Source organism: Salvelinus fontinalis, chromosome 8 (assembly GCF_029448725.1).
Source record: "Salvelinus fontinalis isolate EN_2023a chromosome 8, ASM2944872v1, whole genome shotgun sequence".
Lineage (NCBI taxonomy): Eukaryota > Metazoa > Chordata > Actinopteri > Salmoniformes > Salmonidae > Salvelinus > Salvelinus fontinalis.
The window spans coordinates 31,379,663-31,399,854 of NC_074672.1; the positions used below are offsets into that span (position 1 = coordinate 31,379,663).

The window sequence follows — 20,192 nt, forward strand, 5'->3', positions numbered from 1 at the left end:
ACTGTAGATAATAGTACATACACTGTAGATAATATTACATACACTGTAGATAATATTACACACACTGTAGATAATATTACATACACTGTAGATAATATTACACACACTGTAGATAATATTACACACACTGTAGATAATAGTACATACACTGTAGATAATATTACATACACTGTAGATAATATTACATACACTGTAGATAATAGTACATACACTGTAGATAATATTACACACACTGTAGATAATAGTACATACACTGTAGATAATATTACACACACTGTAGATAATATTACACACACTGTAGATAATATTACATACACTGTAGATAATATTACACACACTGTAGATAATATTACATACACTGTAGATAATAGTACATACACTGTAGATAATATTACACACACTGTAGATAATATTACACACACTGTAGATAATATTACACACACTGTAGATAATATTACATACACTGTAGATAATATTACACACACTGTAGATAATATTACATACACTGTAGATAATATTACATACACTGTAGATAATATTACACACACTGTAGATAATATTACATACACTGTAGATAATAGTACATACACTGTAGATAATATTACACACACTGTAGATAATATTACACACACTGTAGATAATAGTACATACACTGTAGATAATATTAAACACACTGTAGATAATAGTACATACACTGTAGATAATATTACATACACTGTAGGTAATATTACATACACTGTAGATAATATTACACACACTGTAGATAATAGTACATACACTGTAGATAATATTACATACACTGTAGGTAATATTACATACACTGTAGATAATATTACACACACTGTAGATAATAGTACATACACTGTAGATAATATTACACACACTGTAGATAATATTACATACACTGTAGATAATATTACACACACTGTAGATAATATTACACACACTGTAGATAATAGTACATACACTGTAGATAATAGTACATACACTGTAGATAATATTACATACACTGTAGATAATATTACATACACTGTAGATAATATTACACACACTGTAGATAATAGTACATACACTGTAGATAATAGTACATACACTGTAGATAATATTACATACACTGTAGATAATATTACACACACTGTAGATAATATTACATACACTGTAGATAATATTACACACACTGTAGATAATATTACACACACTGTAGATAATAGTACATACACTGTAGATAATATTACATACACTGTAGATAATATTACATACACTGTAGATAATAGTACATACACTGTAGATAATATTACACACACTGTAGATAATAGTACAAACACTGTAGATAATATTACACACACTGTAGATAATATTACACACACTGTAGATAATATTACATACACTGTAGATAATATTACACACACTGTAGATAATATTACATACACTGTAGATAATAGTACATACACTGTAGATAATATTACACACACTGTAGATAATATTACACACACTGTAGATAATATTACACACACTGTAGATAATATTACATACACTGTAGATAATATTACACACACTGTAGATAATATTACATACACTGTAGATAATATTACATACACTGTAGATAATATTACATACACTGTAGATAATAGTACATACACTGTAGATAATATTACACACACTGTAGATAATATTACACACACTGTAGATAATAGTACATACACTGTAGATAATATTACACACACTGTAGATAATAGTACATACACTGTAGATAATATTACATACACTGTAGGTAATATTACATACACTGTAGATAATATTACACACACTGTAGATAATAGTACATACACTGTAGATAATATTACATACACTGTAGGTAATATTACACACACTGTAGATAATATTACACACACTGTAGATAATAGTACATACACTGTAGATAATATTACACACACTGTAGATAATAGTACATACACTGTAGATAATATTACATACACTGTAGATAATATTACACACACTGTAGATAATAGTACATACACTGTAGATAATATTACACACACTGTAGATAATATTACACACACTGTAGATAATATTACACACACTGTAGATAATAGTACATACACTGTAGATAATATTACATACACTGTAGATAATAGTACATACACTGTAGATAATATTACACACACTGTAGATAATATTACACACACTGTAGATAATAGTACATACACTGTAGATAATATTACACACACTGTAGATAATAGTACATACACTGTAGATAATATTACATACACTGTAGGTAATATTACATACACTGTAGATAATATTACACACACTGTAGATAATAGTACATACACTGTAGATAATATTACATACACTGTAGGTAATATTACATACACTGTAGATAATATTACACACACTGTAGATAATAGTACATACACTGTAGATAATATTACACACACTGTAGATAATAGTACATACACTGTAGATAATATTACATACATTGTAGGTAATATTACATACACTGTAGATAATATTACACACACTGTAGATAATAGTACATACACTGTAGATAATATTACCTACACTGTAGGTAATATTACATACACTGTAGAGGATATTACGTACACTGTAGATAATATTACATACACTGTAGATAATATTACACACACTGTAGATAATAGTACATACACTGTAGATAATATTACATACACTGTAGACAATATTACATACACTGTAGGTAATATTACATACACTGTAGATAATATTACACACACTGTAGATAATAGTACATACACTGTAGATAATATTACATACACTTTCGGTAATATTACATACACTGTAGATAATATTACACACACTGTAGATAATAGTACATACACTGTAGATAATATTACATACACTGTAGGTAATATTACATACACTGTAGATAATATTACACACACTGTAGATAATAGTACATACACTGTAGATAATATTACACACACTGTAGATAATAGTACATACACTGTAGATAATATTACATACACTGTAGGTAATATTACATACACTGTAGCTAATATTACACACACTGTAGATAATAGTACATACACTGTAGATAATATTACACACACTGTAGGTAATATTACATACACTGTAGAGGATATTACGTACACTGTAGATAATATTACATACACTGTAGATAATAGTACATACACTGTAGATAATAGTACATACACTGTAGACAATATTACATACACTGTAGATAATATTACATACACTGTAGATAATATTACATACACTGTAGATAATAGTACATACACTGTAGATGATTTTACATACACTGTCGATGATATTACATACACTGTAGGTAATATTACGTACACTGTAGATAATATTACATACACTGTAGATAATAGTACATACACTGTAGATGATTTTACATACACTGTAGATAATAGTACATACACTGTAGATAATATTACATACACTGTAGGTAATATTACATACACTGTAGGTAATATTACGTACACTGTAGATAATATTACATACACTGTAGATAATAGTACATACACTGTAGATAATAGTACATACACTGTAGACAATATTACATACACTGTAGATGATATTACATACACTGTAGACAATATTACATACACTGTAGTCTGTAGATGATATTACATACACTGTAGATAATATTACTTACACTGTAGACAATATTACATACACTGTAGTCTGTAGATGATATTACATACACCGTAGTCTGTAGATGATATTACATACACTGTAGATAATATTACTTACACTGTAGACAATATTACATACACTGTAGATAATATTACATACACTGTAGATAATATTACATACACTGTAGAGGATATTACGTACACTGTAGAGGATATTACGTACACTGTAGATAATAGTACATACACTGTAGATAATAGTACATACACTGTAGATAATATTACACACACTGTAGATAATAGTACATACACTGTAGATAATAGTACATACACTGTAGATAATATTACATACACTGTAGATAATATTACACACACTGTAGATAATATTACATACACTGTAGATAATATTACACACACTGTAGATAATATTACACACACTGTAGATAATAGTACATACACTGTAGATAATATTACATACACTGTAGATAATATTACATACACTGTAGATAATAGTACATACACTGTAGATAATATTACACACACTGTAGATAATAGTACATACACTGTAGATAATATTACACACACTGTAGATAATATTACACACACTGTAGATAATATTACATACACTGTAGATAATATTACACACACTGTAGATAATATTACATACACTGTAGATAATAGTACATACACTGTAGATAATATTACACACACTGTAGATAATATTACACACACTGTAGATAATATTACACACACTGTAGATAATATTACATACACTGTAGATAATATTACACACACTGTAGATAATATTACATACACTGTAGATAATATTACATACACTGTAGATAATATTACACACACTGTAGATAATATTACATACACTGTAGATAATAGTACATACACTGTAGATAATATTACACACACTGTAGATAATATTACACACACTGTAGATAATAGTACATACACTGTAGATAATATTACACACACTGTAGATAATAGTACATACACTGTAGATAATATTACATACACTGTAGGTAATATTACATACACTGTAGATAATATTACACACACTGTAGATAATAGTACATACACTGTAGATAATATTACATACACTGTAGGTAATATTACATACACTGTAGATAATATTACACACACTGTAGATAATAGTACATACACTGTAGATAATATTACACACACTGTAGATAATATTACATACACTGTAGATAATATTACACACACTGTAGATAATATTACACACACTGTAGATAATAGTACATACACTGTAGATAATAGTACATACACTGTAGATAATATTACATACACTGTAGATAATATTACATACACTGTAGATAATATTACACACACTGTAGATAATAGTACATACACTGTAGATAATAGTACATACACTGTAGATAATATTACATACACTGTAGATAATTTTACACACACTGTAGATAATATTACATACACTGTAGATAATATTACACACACTGTAGATAATATTACACACACTGTAGATAGTAGTACATACACTGTAGATAATATTACATACACTGTAGATAATATTACATACACTGTAGATAATAGTACATACACTGTAGATAATATTACACACACTGTAGATAATATTACATACACTGTAGATAATATTACACACACTGTAGATAATATTACATACACTGTAGATAATAGTACATACACTGTAGATAATATTACACACACTGTAGATAATATTACACACACTGTAGATAATATTACACACACTGTAGATAATATTACATACACTGTAGATAATATTACACACACTGTAGATAATATTACATACACTGTAGATAATATTACATACACTGTAGATAATATTACACACACTGTAGATAATATTACATACACTGTAGATAATAGTACATACACTGTAGATAATATTACACACACTGTAGATAATATTACACACACTGTAGATAATAGTACATACACTGTAGATAATATTACACACACTGTAGATAATAGTACATACACTGTAGATAATATTACATACACTGTAGGTAATATTACATACACTGTAGATAATATTACACACACTGTAGATAATAGTACATACACTGTAGATAATATTACATACACTGTAGGTAATATTACATACACTGTAGATAATATTACACACACTGTAGATAATAGTACATACAATGTAGATAATATTACACACACTGTAGATAATAGTACATACACTGTAGATAATATTACATACACTGTAGATAATATTACACACACTGTAGATAATAGTACATACACTGTAGATAATATTACACACACTGTAGATAATATTACACACACTGTAGATAATAGTACATACACTGTAGATAATATTACATACACTGTAGGTAATATTACATACACTGTAGATAATATTACACACACTGTAGATAATAGTACATACACTGTAGATAATATTACATACACTGTAGGTAATATTACATACACTGTAGATAATATTACACACACTGTAGATAATAGTACATACACTGTAGATAATATTACACACACTGTAGATAATAGTACATACACTGTAGATAATATTACATACACTGTAAGTAATATTACATACACTGTAGATAATATTACATACACTTTCGGTAATATTACATACACTGTAGATAATATTACACACACTGTAGATAATAGTACATACACTGTAGATAATATTACATACACTGTAGGTAATATTACATACACTGTAGATAATATTACACACACTGTAGATAATAGTACATACACTGTAGATAATATTACACACACTGTAGATAATAGTACATACACTGTAGATAATATTACATACACTGTAGGTAATATTACATACACTGTAGCTAATATTACACACACTGTAGATAATAGTACATACACTGTAGATAATATTACACACACTGTAGGTAATATTACATACACTGTAGAGGATATTACGTACACTGTAGATAATATTACATACACTGTAGATAATAGTACATACACTGTAGATAATAGTACATACACTGTAGACAATATTACATACACTGTAGATAATATTACATACACTGTAGATAATATTACATACACTGTAGATAATAGTACATACACTGTAGATGATTTTACATACACTGTCGATGATATTACATACACTGTAGGTAATATTACGTACACTGTAGATAATATTACATACACTGTAGATAATAGTACATACACTGTAGATGATTTTACATACACTGTAGATAATAGTACATACACTGTAGATAATATTACATACACTGTAGGTAATATTACATACACTGTAGGTAATATTACGTACACTGTAGATAATATTACACACACTGTAGATAATAGTACATACACTGTAGATAATAGTACATACACTGTAGACAATATTACATACACTGTAGATGATATTACATACACTGTAGACAATATTACATACACTGTAGTCTGTAGATGATATTACATACACTGTAGTTAATATTACTTACACTGTAGACAATATTACATACACTGTAGTCTGTAGATGATATTACATACACTGTAGTCTGTAGATGATATTACATACACTGTAGATAATATTACTTACACTGTAGACAATATTACATACACTGTAGATAATATTACATACACTGTAGATAATATTACATACACTGTAGAGGATATTACATACACTGTAGAGGATATTACGTACACTGTAGATGATATTAAATACACTGTAGATGATATTACATACACTGTAGATAATATTACATACACTGTAGATAATATTACATACACTGTAGATAATATTACATACACTGTAGATAATATTACATACACTGTAGATGATATTACGTACACTGTAGAGGATATTACGTACACTGTAGATGATATTAAATACACTGTAGATGATATTAAATACACTGTAGATGATATTAAATAAACTGTAGATGATATTACGTACACTGTAGATGCTATTACGTACACTGTAGATTATATTACATACACTGTAGATAATAGTACATACACTGTAGATTATATTACATACACTGTAGATGATATTAAATACACTGTAGAGGATGTTACGTACACTGTAGTTGATATTAAATACACTATATATGATATTAAATACACTGTAGATGATATTACGTACACTGAAGATAATATTACATACACTGTAGATAATAGTACATACACTGTAGATGATATTACATACACTGTAGATTATATTACATACACTGTAGATAATAGTACATACACTGTAGAAAATATTACATACACTGTAGATGATATTACATACACTGTAGATGATATTACATACACTGTAGATAATATTACATACACTGTAGATGATAGTACATACACGGTAGATGATATTACATACACTGTAGATAATATTACATACACTGTAGACAATATTACATACACTGTAGTCTGTAGATAATATTACATACACTGTCGACAATATAACATACACTTTAGTCTGTAGATAATATTACACACACTGTAGACAATATTAAATACACTGTAGATAATATGGTGTATTCTGGAATTTCTCTCTCTCTCTCTCTCTCTCTCTCTCTCTCTCTCTCTCTCTCAATTCAATTCAATTCAATTCAATTCAATTCAATTCAATTCAATTCAAGGGGCTTTATTGGCATGGGAAACATGTGTTAACATTGCCAAAGCAAATGAGGTAGACAATACACAAAAGTGAAACAAACAAAACGAATTAACAGTAAACATTACACATACAGAAGTTTCAAAACAATAAAGACATTACGAGTGTCATATTAAATATATACAGTGTCTCTCTCTCTCTCTCTCTCTCTCTCTCTCTCTCTCTCTCTGTGTGTCACCCTCTCTCCCTGCATGTCTCTCTTTCTCTCTCTGTTTCTCTCTCTCTGTTTCTCTTTCTGTCTCTCTCTCTCTCTGTCTCTGTATCTCTCTCTCCCTGTCTGTCTGTGTCTCTCTGTCTCTCTCTGTCTCCCTCTCTCTCTGAATGTCTCTCTTTTTCTCTCTGTCTGTGTCTCTCTGTTTCTCTTTCTGTCTCTCTGTCTCTCTGTCTCTGTCTCTCTCTATCTGTCTCAGTCTGTATCTCTCTCTCTCCCTGTCTGTCTGTGTCTCTCTTTCTCTATCTCTCCCCCTCTCTCTCCCCCTCTCTCTCTCTCTCTCTCTCTGACCTCTTTTTGCTGACTGCTCTTTTGTCATTCATGTCCCTGGTGTTCAGCTTTCCTACTAATCCAGTGGTTTGGTCACGTCACTTTCACTGACTGTGTGTGTGAGTGTGTGTGTGTGTGTGTGTGTGTGCGTGCGTGTATTTGCTGAAAAAAGTGTAAGTTATCAACATGAAACAGGCAAGCGGATTGTCCAGCTTTGCGTGGGTTTTCATTTCATTGGGGAAATAGGGCATTACTGCTACAACACCCTGGCCAAGGACTTTCAGGATTGCCGTACAGTACTGATTATTGCTACAACACCCTGGCCAAGGAGTATCAGGATTACCATACAGTACTGATTACTGCTACAACACCCTGGCCAAGGAGTATCAGGATTACCATACAGTACTGATTACTGCTACAACACCCTGGCCAAGGAGTATCAGGATTACCATACAGTACTGATTACTGCTACAACACCCTGGCCAAGGAGTATCAGGATTACCATACAGTACTGATTACTGCTACAACACCCTGGCCAAGGAGTATCAGGATTACCATACAGTACTGATTACTGCTACAACACCCTGGCCAAGGAGTATCAGGATTACCATACAGATGAGGGTTGGCTTTTTCACCAGAAATAGAAAGGGAAAGGGGAAAGGGGATACCTAGACAGTTATAAAACTAAACGCCTTCAACTGAAATGTGTCTTGCCCATTTAACCCAACGCCACTGAGTCAGAGAGGAGCAGGGGGCTGCCTTAATCAACATCCACGTCTTTGGCGCCCGGGGAACAGAGCTTTACTGTTTACAGAAGATGTGTGTAGTCTAGTGTAGTGTAGTGTAGTGTGTGTGTATTGTGTGTATTGTGTGTGTGTGTGTGTGTGGGGGGGGGGGGGGGGGGGGGGGGTGTATCATAAATAAGTGTCTGATGAAGTGTGTTCGACTTGTCACGATGTAGGCCTCTACATCAAAACATTGCAAAGTAATCACTCTACTTCTTATTAAGAAAGAAAACAAACATATTGTGGCAGCAAATGAAACGAAGCACTCTGATGGCCAGAAAGATTTGTCTCATGGTATCAACTGGACAGACTATTTGGGGATTCATCATGTGTATTTCTGTTCAACCTATATGAGAATATCACTCACTACATGAGAATACAATGACTAGTTTGAGAAAACAGGCAGTAACATGGATGAAATCCTACACGTATCTGTGGGATGGTAGCTGGCTTAATGTATGTGCTTTGGATTATGGAGAGAGGGAGTGTAGTGTAGGTGAAAATATGTAATCTCCTGTCCATAAATTATGCTATATGTAGAGCACATTGCAGCATGTTTCCGTTTTCTATTTGTGAACATGCACTTGTGGTAGCGAGCCCGAAATAGAAACCGGAATCACAGACAGACGCTCAACCTCAAACACACATACCCCTCTGCTCACCTAGCCCTCTGCTCACCTAGCCCTCTGCTCACCTAGCTCTCTGCTCACCTAGCTCTCTGCTCACCTAGCTCTCTGCTCACCTAGCTCTCTGCTCACCTAGCCCTCTGCTCACCTAGCTCTCTGCTCACCTAGCTCTCTGCTCACCTAGCTCTCTGCTCACCTAGCTCTCTGCTCACCTAGCTCTCTGCTCACCTAGCTCTCTGCTCACCTAGCTCTCTGCTCACCTAGCTCTCTGCTCACCCAGCTCTCTGCTCACCCAGCTCTCTGCTCACCTAGCCCTCTGCTCACCTAGCCCTCTGCTCACCTAGCCCTCTGCTCACCTAGTTCTCTGCTCACCTAGCTCTCTGCTCACCTAGCTCTCTGCTCACCTAGCTCTCTGCTCACTTAGCCCTCTGCTCACCTAGCCCTCTGCTCACCTAGCTCTCTGCTCACCTAGCTCTCTGCTCACCTAGCTCTCTGCTCACCTAGCTCTCTGCTCACCTAGCCCTCTGCTCACCCAGCTCTCTGCTCACCTAGTTCTCTGCTCACCTAGCTCTCTGCTCACCTAGCTCTCTGCTCACCTAGCCCTCTGCTCACCTAGCTCTCTGCTCACCTAGCTCTCTGCTCACCTAGCTCTCTGCTCACTTAGCCCTCTGCTCACCTAGCCCTCTGCTCACCCAGCTCTCTGCTCACCTAGCTCTCTGCTCACCTAGCTCTCTGCTCACCTAGCTCTCTGCTCACCTAGTTCTCTGCTCACCTAGCTCTCTGCTCACCTAGCTCTCTGCTCACCTAGCTCTCTGCTCACCTAGCTCTCTGCTCACCTAGCTCTCTGCTCACCTAGCTCTCTGCTCACCTAGCTCTCTGCTCACCTAGCTCTCTGCTCACCTAGCCCTCTGCTCACCTAGCTCTCTGCTCACCTAGCTCTCTGCTCACCCAGCTCTCTGCTCACCTAGCTCTCTGCTCACCTAGCTCTCTGCTCACCTAGCTCTCTGCTCACCTAGCCCTCTGCTCACCTAGCTCTCTGCTCACCTAGCTCTCTGCGACACTCTGTTTCCGTTCACCACTGTTGATACAGTATCTGTTTCACCCTCTCAAACTCTCTTACTTTCTCACAGATTTCCAGGGTTGTAATCGTAGCACACTTTCAAAAACCTCTTCATATCAAAAACCTCCTCATATCAAAAACCTCCTCATATCAAAAACCTCCTCATATCAAAAACCTCCTCATATCAAAAACACATCCTTTATTTAACCAGTAATACACAAGGCCTGTCAAAAGTAAAAATAGCGAAAACAAAGAAGATCCTAAACATAGTTTTTCTTTCTTTTCCCAACCCCTCCTCTGCAGGTTTTCCTGAGCACCCTCTGTCTGTGAGTGTGTGTCTGAGTGTGTGTGTGTCTTAGTGTGTGTGTTATGGCCTCTGGGACGGACGGCTCATACCGTAAGATGCTAATGCTAGGGACCATCGCCGCGGCGTCAGCCTTCGTGGTCACAATCTTCATCGTGGTGGTCTGTGTGGGCTGCCAGAGGTGAGAGGTCACTGCCAACACATTTGACACATCTCACAGATTTCTCTCTCTCTCACTCTCTCTCTCACTCGCTCTCTTTCTCGCTCTCTCTCTCTCTTACTTTCTCCCAATCACTTTTTCTCTCTCTCTTATCCCACTCTCTACCTCTTCCTAATATCCTCTTTTATTTATCTCTCCCCCTCTCCCATCTCACAATGTCTGTCCCTCCTCCCTCCCTTTCCTCCTTCTCACCCATCCCACCCTCCGTGCGTCCAGAGAAGAGAATGTGTGATGAATGTTAATGGCTTGTATTGTCAGATCAGATGAAATGCTCTTCCTAGGACAGTGGAGAGGGCAGGGCACATCCACAGTCTAGGGAACAGGGCTCCCTCTCGCTAGACAAAAGCAATGGAACACAGTACGGTGTGGTTCTTACAGAACCTTCAAGGATTAATGAGACTCAACCCTCAGTGGCTTTGTTGCCAGGGGATATGCACTGTGACCAGACATAGAGACGTACTGTGGCTCAATGTTAAGCTTAATGATAAGGAATCTGTAAATGTAACCAATAAAATAAATATGTTGATGTTGCCACAAACTGTCTGGAGAAAAGGCTCCTCTTTACTCTTTTTAGTTTGGTAAACCATTTATTTTTCTTGTGCCGAACTCCTGCCTCCAATGTGTTGTTATAGTGTGACAGTCCTGTGGGAGGTGGAGGCTTAGACACCTGCCCATGGTTCCCCAGGGGTAGACAGAGCTGAGAGGTGTCTAGAGAGGGGTGATGTGTCGTGGGCTGAAGAGAGAGACCCCTGAGTCTCTGGGGCATCTCAATGGTACTAAGTGGACTCTGCACGTGTGTACTGTAGGTGCACATGTGCATCTCCTCTCCTTCATCTTCGCTGAACTGAAATCAACAGTCCCCCATGGTTACAGAACGTTCCCAGAGCCCCTTTAGTAACGTGTGGAAAGGTGCTCAACCATGAAGGAATGTTTACTTCTCAGTTCTGAGTGAAACTCAGCAGATACAGGGTTAATAATAACATAGTAGTAATCACTGTTACTTCGTGTCCCAAGGAAAAACAAGACCAAACATCCTGCGTCCAATGGAGAGAAGGGCACCTCAGTAGAAATGGTGAGTAATCTTCACTTCCCCCTTTTCTTTTCCTCACCCCTTCTAAGTCCTCATTTCATTTTATGTTTTTTGTTGTGTGTTTCAGACCTACCACAATCCCTTTACCGTTATTTGTTATCGACCCTCTCAATAAATTGCATTCCTACTTCCTGTGACATGACTTTGAGTGCAGGACTTTGACAACAGGCATTTCAAACACATCTAGAACCACCTTGTAGATGTACAGTACATCCAGCTGACCAGTCTCTGTGTACCTATCTCTGTTTCTATCTTCACCCTCTCTCTCTGTCTCTGTATCTCTCGCTCTCTCTCGCTCTCTCTCTCGCTGTCTCTCTCTCTCTCTCTCTCTCTCTCTCTCTCTCTCTCTCTCTCACTCTCTCTCTCTCTCTGTCTCTCTCTCTCTCTCGCTGTCTCTCTCTCTGTCTCTCTCTCTCTCTCTCTCTCTCTCTCTCTCGCTGTCACTCTCTCTCTCATTCTCTCTCTGCAGGGTGCTCTCCGTCAGCCCAAGAACAGTTCCATGAGTAAATCTGACACCAGGTTGCATGAGATCAATCGCCTGCCCTGCAACGGCAACAGTAAGTAACAATACTAACAATCAACTGCCAATAATGTGAAAACTGGTGGTACATAGCAGAGATGGAAACTATGTAACAATGACCCGATAATAAAGGTCCCCCTCCTTCTCACTCGCTCTAGGTGGGGGTAAGAACCGTCCAGCCAGTATGGACCTGCTCCTCCTCCACAGCCGTCGCTCCACGTCTGACCTCCGCCCACCCCTGGTCCGCCAGCTCCCCCAGATCCCCAACAGACCAGTGGGGAAGGGAGACCCCGAGGGGGGAGACATTCGGGGAGGGGGAGACGGGGTCAGAGACCACACCTACACTGAGGTGGGAATCCGGAACTCACCCGTCCGTTGCCTTGATGATGGGCTGTATGAGGTTGTAGGGGTTCGAGAGGCAGACACGGTGCCCCCCGCTCCCCCTCCCACGTCGGCCAACACCCCGGCAACACTAAGGGCCTCACAGAGCCCCAATGGGACCCGCACCAACGTGGTCCGAAACGGGATTGGAAACGGGAATGTGCGTATTTATGCTATGAAAGCTACCCAATAGAAGTGTTGACATCAAGTCATCATTGGAGACACTTGACATTGTGAACGCCTGCCTGTAAAAATGACTGTTATTTTTGTTATTTCGCTTTTCTTTGGTTGGTCCAACGGAATAACAAGGACCTTTCACTTCTGTGTGTTTGTGTGTGTATCTATGTGTATCTGACAGGGGAAGGGCAGAGGGAACGGCAGAGGGGGTGTTAATGGCTGTAGCACTCTTGGTAGAGGAGGAGGGAAGGGGCCCAATGGTGCTAACGGTGTTAACGGATCTAGCGGCTCGCTCTTGTCCTCCCTTCCCTCCCTGGCCATTCAGGACCCAGTAACGGCAGAGTACGCCTCCATCCGGAAGGTCAAGAAGGTAAACAGTGTTTTTACAACTGCTTTCCAATGGAGCTCTGGAACATTATATGAATTTGATATGAATTTGTACTCATTTCTAATTAAATGAAATGTATTAAGGTGAACAAGGCAACGAAGAACGAGATAGGGAACACAGAGTCAGATGATCAATCAAGTGTCCAATCAAGTGTGGGAGAGTCACCCTCTGCCCCGCCCCTTCTGCTGCCCCGCAGCCAGGAGTTTCCACGGAAACAGCTGGAGCCATTCCACCTGCACGTCTTCCCAAAGGTACTTCCCCAGTAGGGCACTTATGGACAGAGATTCTGTATATATGGTGTAATTATTCACCAGCTTGTGCAGATAGGGGCAGCAGGTAGCCTAGTGGTTAGATCGTTGGACTAGTAACCAAAAGGTTGCAAGAGCAAATCCCCGAGCTGACAAGGTGAAAATCTGTCGTTCTGCCCCTGAACAAGGCAGTTAACCCACTGTTCCAAGGCCGTCATTGAAAATAAGAATTTGTTCTTAACTGACTTGCCTAGTTAAATAAAGGTTTAAAAAAATGCTGAATGGCAGCAATATTAACCTGTCAGTTCTACCATTTATCCACCAGAGGGAACTATGTCCTACAGATTGTTCTTCTTTCTACTCACTTGTGTTTATTATTTATTTCACTTGCTTTGGCAATGTAAACATACAGTATGTTTCCCATGCCAATAAAGCCCCTTGAATTGAGTTGAATTGAGTAGATCTCTAACGCTCCAGGTTGAAGTTTCCCCTAACCACAACTCTAGCATCAGATCACCCTAATCCCAATACTAATCTTAACCATTGGGAGGAAACATGTGAAACTGGCCTTAGATCAGTGTGTAAGGAGCAGTTCCGGCCTGATCTTGATCACTATTTCCAGCCACATGAGCACAGCCTGGAATGGCCTTACAGTATCTGTCAACATTACTAAAAGTCAGATCCTCACAGTTTATGTCTAAAGGGATGACAAACTCTCCATTTTTCATTCTTTAGACTATTCTTTGTTAGACTATGTCCCACAGACATGATTCAATCTCATTGTTAAGTGTGCCCCGGGCTTGATATCATTTTCTAACCAGATAAGCCTGTTGGAAATAGTGTTTATAAACAGTCAAGGCCAATTTGGGGGCTGCACTGAAGGAGGGAAATGGAGGGACAATGATTGGATAAAGATCAAACTTTCTTGGCAGTCCTACCTGTTTTTACTTACTTACTGTCTGTCTGTCTGTCTGTCTGTGTGTGTGTGTGTGTGTGTGTGTGTGTGTGTGTGTGTGTGTGTGTGTGTGTGTGTGTGTGTGTGTGTGTGTGCGTGCGTGCGTGCGTGCGTGCGTGCGTGCGTGCGTGCGTGCGTGCGTGCGTGCGTGCGTGCGTGCGTGAATGAACAGGGTGAATGTAATTTGCTCCGTGACACATTTGGATAGCTTGATGTTATTTTAGCGGTGGGTCTGTGATATTGTATATGATCTACTTATTGTCCCCCATGACAAAAGCAGGGGAGGGGACTGTGGATCTGTGTCCATCCATCCATTAGTTTGTTCGTTAGTCACACGCGATATCTCAGACAGCACTGGACGAATTATGACGAACCTTGGGTGAATGATGCGTCTTGCCATAGAGAGCCGGCATTTGAAGAATCTAAAATCTATATAATCTATATTTTGATTTGTTTAGTATATATTTAGATTTGTTTTTCTGGTTACTACATGATTCCATATGTGTTATTCCATAGTTTTGATTTTCGCTATTATTCTACATTGTAGAAAATAGTAAAAATTAAGAAAAACCCTTGAATGAGTAGCTGTGTCCAAACTTTTGACAGTACTGTATACGTATATATATATATAAATACAACTGTGTGTGCATATTATGTGTCGTCTCACACTCTCTAGTGTGTCCTTGAGAGAGAACTTGTTTTTGTCTATTTAGTGTGTGTGTTTTGGAGAAAGCCAGTGAGCGTGCTCTCTTGTTTGTAGTCATGTTGATGCCTATGTACTCTGTGTGGATGTGCTCCATAGCGTGTGTGTGTGTGAGTGTGTGTGTGTGTGTGTGTGTGTGTGTGTGTGTGTGTGTGTGTGTGTGTGTGTGTGTGCGCGTGTGTGTGTGTGTGCGTGTGCGTGTGCGTCTGTGTCTGTGTGTGTGTGTGTGTGCGTGTGCGTGTGTGTGTGTCTGCGTCCCCGCCCTTCTCCTGCTCTGTGGAGGACATGTTGTGTGAGTGGCTAGTGAAGCTGAGGGGCCGATTAAGCAAGAGTCTGGCTGGCTGCCAAGTCGTGTGTATTCTTGTGTGTGCAATCGTTTTTTAGAATATAAATTAAACCTGTAACTATGAGATTGTATTAACAAGCACAATTAACAAACTTCTCAGGAACTTTAATGAACTTTAATTGCATTTACTAATGTTACTCATAAAAACATTAATAAATCACTGAAACCATAAATTGTGGATATTTCAAGTTTAATATAAGTCACAGTTCTTTCAGCTAAATAATGATTGACGTTTTTATCACTTGAGGCTGAGAAAGATCTGACTAATCGACCAAGAGAAAATCTGATTTGATGGCAGCATCTGATTGTGGTTATGATTGCTGTCTGATTTCTGGACAGCTGTGAGCTGTGTGGGCTGTCTTCTGAGACGCACACACACACAGACACACACACACACACAGACACATACACGTGGGCAGGATCTTTGATCTGGGGGCCATGTGTACAGTATATGAAACACAAATGATTCATTAACCATCTCAATTTCCTTCAAAACATTTTGCTCTCTCTCTATCGCCAGTATTCTTTTGTTGTCATCAGTTATATTTATATGAAAAATGCCAACTAGAAGGACAAGAGACACAGTAATATGGTGGAGGGGAGACTAAACCAGTTGCATACAGATTGTATGCTGTAAATGGGGAGACATTTGCTAGTACTCTAAATGTCCACTTACAAATGTGTGAACAGAGATGATTTGATCCATATGCACAATCCAAACCATTTCAACAACCATTCCTCTTTACAAACACAGTCCCTCACCGTTGTCCTATGAGACCAGTGGTGGGACGGATGTGTGTAGATAGTCACACGAGAGCCACCTGTTTGTGGACTGATACACACAAACACAAACACTCCTCCCACTCTTTGCTGTTCAGTGTGGACTGTGTTTACCTGTCCGACAAGCGTACCACTTCCTACTCCCACAAGCCTCTGGATAAACGTTTACAAGAGAACACACACACTGAGTGTTTGTTTTACATGGGCATCCTGTGTCGACTGTCTATGTATCTGCAGGCCGGACCTAAAGCTGAGGTTACCTACCAGAGATAATCTACTGTGTGTGTGTTATTATGTTTGCCTGCGTGTGTGTGTATGCAAACAGTTGTTTCATTGAGTTATTTTGCTGGAATTTATACCGGATGTTGTTAATTACAAGGCCTATACTCAACTATAAAGGAGCTGGTCAAAGCCATAACTGATTTGGGCCCTGAATATGAGTGCTGGTCTAGGATCAGGTCCATATAATCAACTGATCCTAGATTAGCACTCCTACCATTGAGGCTCTAATAGTGAATATGGGCCTTGGCGACCAGGCTGCCAGCTGAGCCCTCACCTCTCTTCTCTGTGTGTCCACTAGGAGACGGTGTTCATGGGGAACGGGGAACAGTACATCTGGAAGCCCCCAGAGGATGATGACATCATCACCCTGCACCGAGCGCCTGCACCCCCGGGGGAGAACGGACAGGGATACATACCTACAGCCATGGAGGTGATGGATGTGACTGTGTGTGGGTGTGTGGAGGTGGACAAGGTATTTGTGTCAGGGTGGGATTTGTGTGTGTGCATATGGTTTGTGTACAGTAAATATGTGTTAGCTTCAGACCTGGGTTCAAATCATTTTTCACGTATTTCAATTACTTTTCAAAATACATGTCAAAACATGTATTCACATAACCTTTCTTTGAAAAAAATAACAAGTACTTAAATATTGGAATGTATTTGGAAATACACTTGGAAAGTATTTGAAAATACTCAAATACACTGAGTCAAATACTCTCCCATGCATTTCAATCAATAAATCTTTGTGTATGTAGCACGTCTACAGAGGATGCATTTCAAAGTGCTGAAATAAATAAAAGAATAGAAGGCAAACACACATTTTCTATACAAATAACAAATGAAGATAGACAAGAATACAATAAAGAGACAAATGTATTCTATTTATATAGAATGAGATGAAATAAATAAATAGTTGTGTTTGTTGTACGTAGCTTATGCCTACCCATACCATAACCCCACCACCACCATGGGGCACTCTGTTCACAATGTTGACCCCAGCAAATCGCTCACCCACATGACACCATACACGTGGTCTGCGGTTGTGAGGCCGGTTGGACGTACTGCCAAATTCTCTAAAACGACGTTGGAGGCGGCTTATGGTGGAGAGATTAACATTAAATTATTTGGCAATAGCTCTGGTGGACGTTCCTGCAGTCAGCATGCCGATTGCACGCTCCCTCAAAACTTGAGACATCTGTGGCATTGTGTTGTGTGACAAAACTGCACATTTTAAAGTGGCCTTTTATTGTCCCCAGTACAAGGTGCACATGTGTAATGATCATGCTGTTTAATCAGCTTCTTGATATGCCACACCTGTCAGGTAGATTGTCTTGGCAAAGTAGAAATGTGCACTAACAGGGATGTAAACAAATTTGTGCAAAACAATTGAGAGAAATTAGCTTGTTGTGCATATAGAACATTTCTGGGATCTTTTATTTCAGCTCATGAAACATTGGACCAACACTTTACATGTTGCGTTTATATTTTCGTTCAGTGTAAAAGCATGGCTAAAAATATCTATCTTAAGGTCTTTAAAAATGGTTTCTACAGTTTCTGAGGCCCTCAGATTCTCTGGCAGGCTATTCCAAAAGCCAAGACGATAGTGACTGAGCAAATGTTTTGGTTTTGACCTTTAGAACCACTAAAAGACCAGAGGGACATACACATACAAGGTCTGAGAGACCGACCGGGCAAATATACTCAAATACACAGAAAACATGGATTTAAATAACAAATACTCAAATACACATGTATTCGAACCCAGGTCTGGTTAGCTTTATGTGTGAATTGTGACAGAGGGGGTCATGTTTACTAAGAGAGCTCCTCTTTGATTGGCCGTGCCGTCATAACACAGACAACCTTTGACGTCCATATCTTCCTGAGTCAAACTGGGTCAGGGGCCTGGTCTGTGGTTAAACTGCAGGGTCGGGTTACAGCCATGTGGAACCCCAATATGGTGGTCGACCCATAACCCATAACCTCTACAACCTGACCCTTAGCTCTAACATATCAGTCAAACTATAGGACCAAGTGACACCCCATTACTCATGTAGTGCACTACTTCTGGCCAGTTCCACTTTTCGCTCGGTTCCAGACCAGAAGCAATTGGAATGATTGACATGAGGAGTTATGGGATACTTGGGAGGGTCTCTTGAAATGAGACAGTCTGGAGTCAGGAGGGTAAAGCAACCCCTTCCTCCCTATCTCTCTCAATTCAATTTAAAGGCTTTATTGGTGTAAAGGCAGTCAATGTTGTTCTCCTCCTCAAACGAGGAGGAGCATGGATAGGACCAAGATGCGGATTGAGGGAAATAAGCCATCTTTTAATGAAAACAGCAAAACAATACACTACAAAACAACAAATGAGACTAACCTTCAACTGTCCTGTGAGGACACAGGAACAAACACCCACAAAAGCCTACTGCCTATGGCTACCCTAAATCTGGCTCCCAATCAGAGACAAATGAATGACAGCTGTCTCTGATTGAGACCCAATCTAGGCAGCCATAGACATAACTAGACAACCTAACAAACACTATCCCATACA

At 38.2% G+C, this 20,192-nt stretch overlaps 1 protein-coding gene across 2 annotated transcripts in view; it reads left to right on the forward strand.

The window, feature by feature from the left end:
• Positions 1–20,192, forward strand: part of LOC129861102 (uncharacterized) — a 98,417-nt gene that overhangs the window by 59,089 nt on the left and 19,136 nt on the right. Inside the window, exons 2-8 of one of the 2 annotated variants that reach the window (XM_055932226.1) lie at positions 11,554–11,735; positions 12,789–12,846; positions 13,334–13,421; positions 13,543–13,925; positions 14,124–14,312; positions 14,414–14,581; positions 17,943–18,074. In XM_055932226.1, coding sequence (XP_055788201.1) covers positions 11,620–11,735; positions 12,789–12,846; positions 13,334–13,421; positions 13,543–13,925; positions 14,124–14,312; positions 14,414–14,581; positions 17,943–18,074 — 1,134 coding nt within the window. In that variant the 5' untranslated portion in view covers positions 11,554–11,619. The remainder of the gene's footprint in view (positions 1–11,553; positions 11,736–12,788; positions 12,847–13,333; positions 13,422–13,542; positions 13,926–14,123; positions 14,313–14,413; positions 14,582–17,942; positions 18,075–20,192) is intronic. The other variant, XM_055932227.1, reaches the window with a different exon arrangement.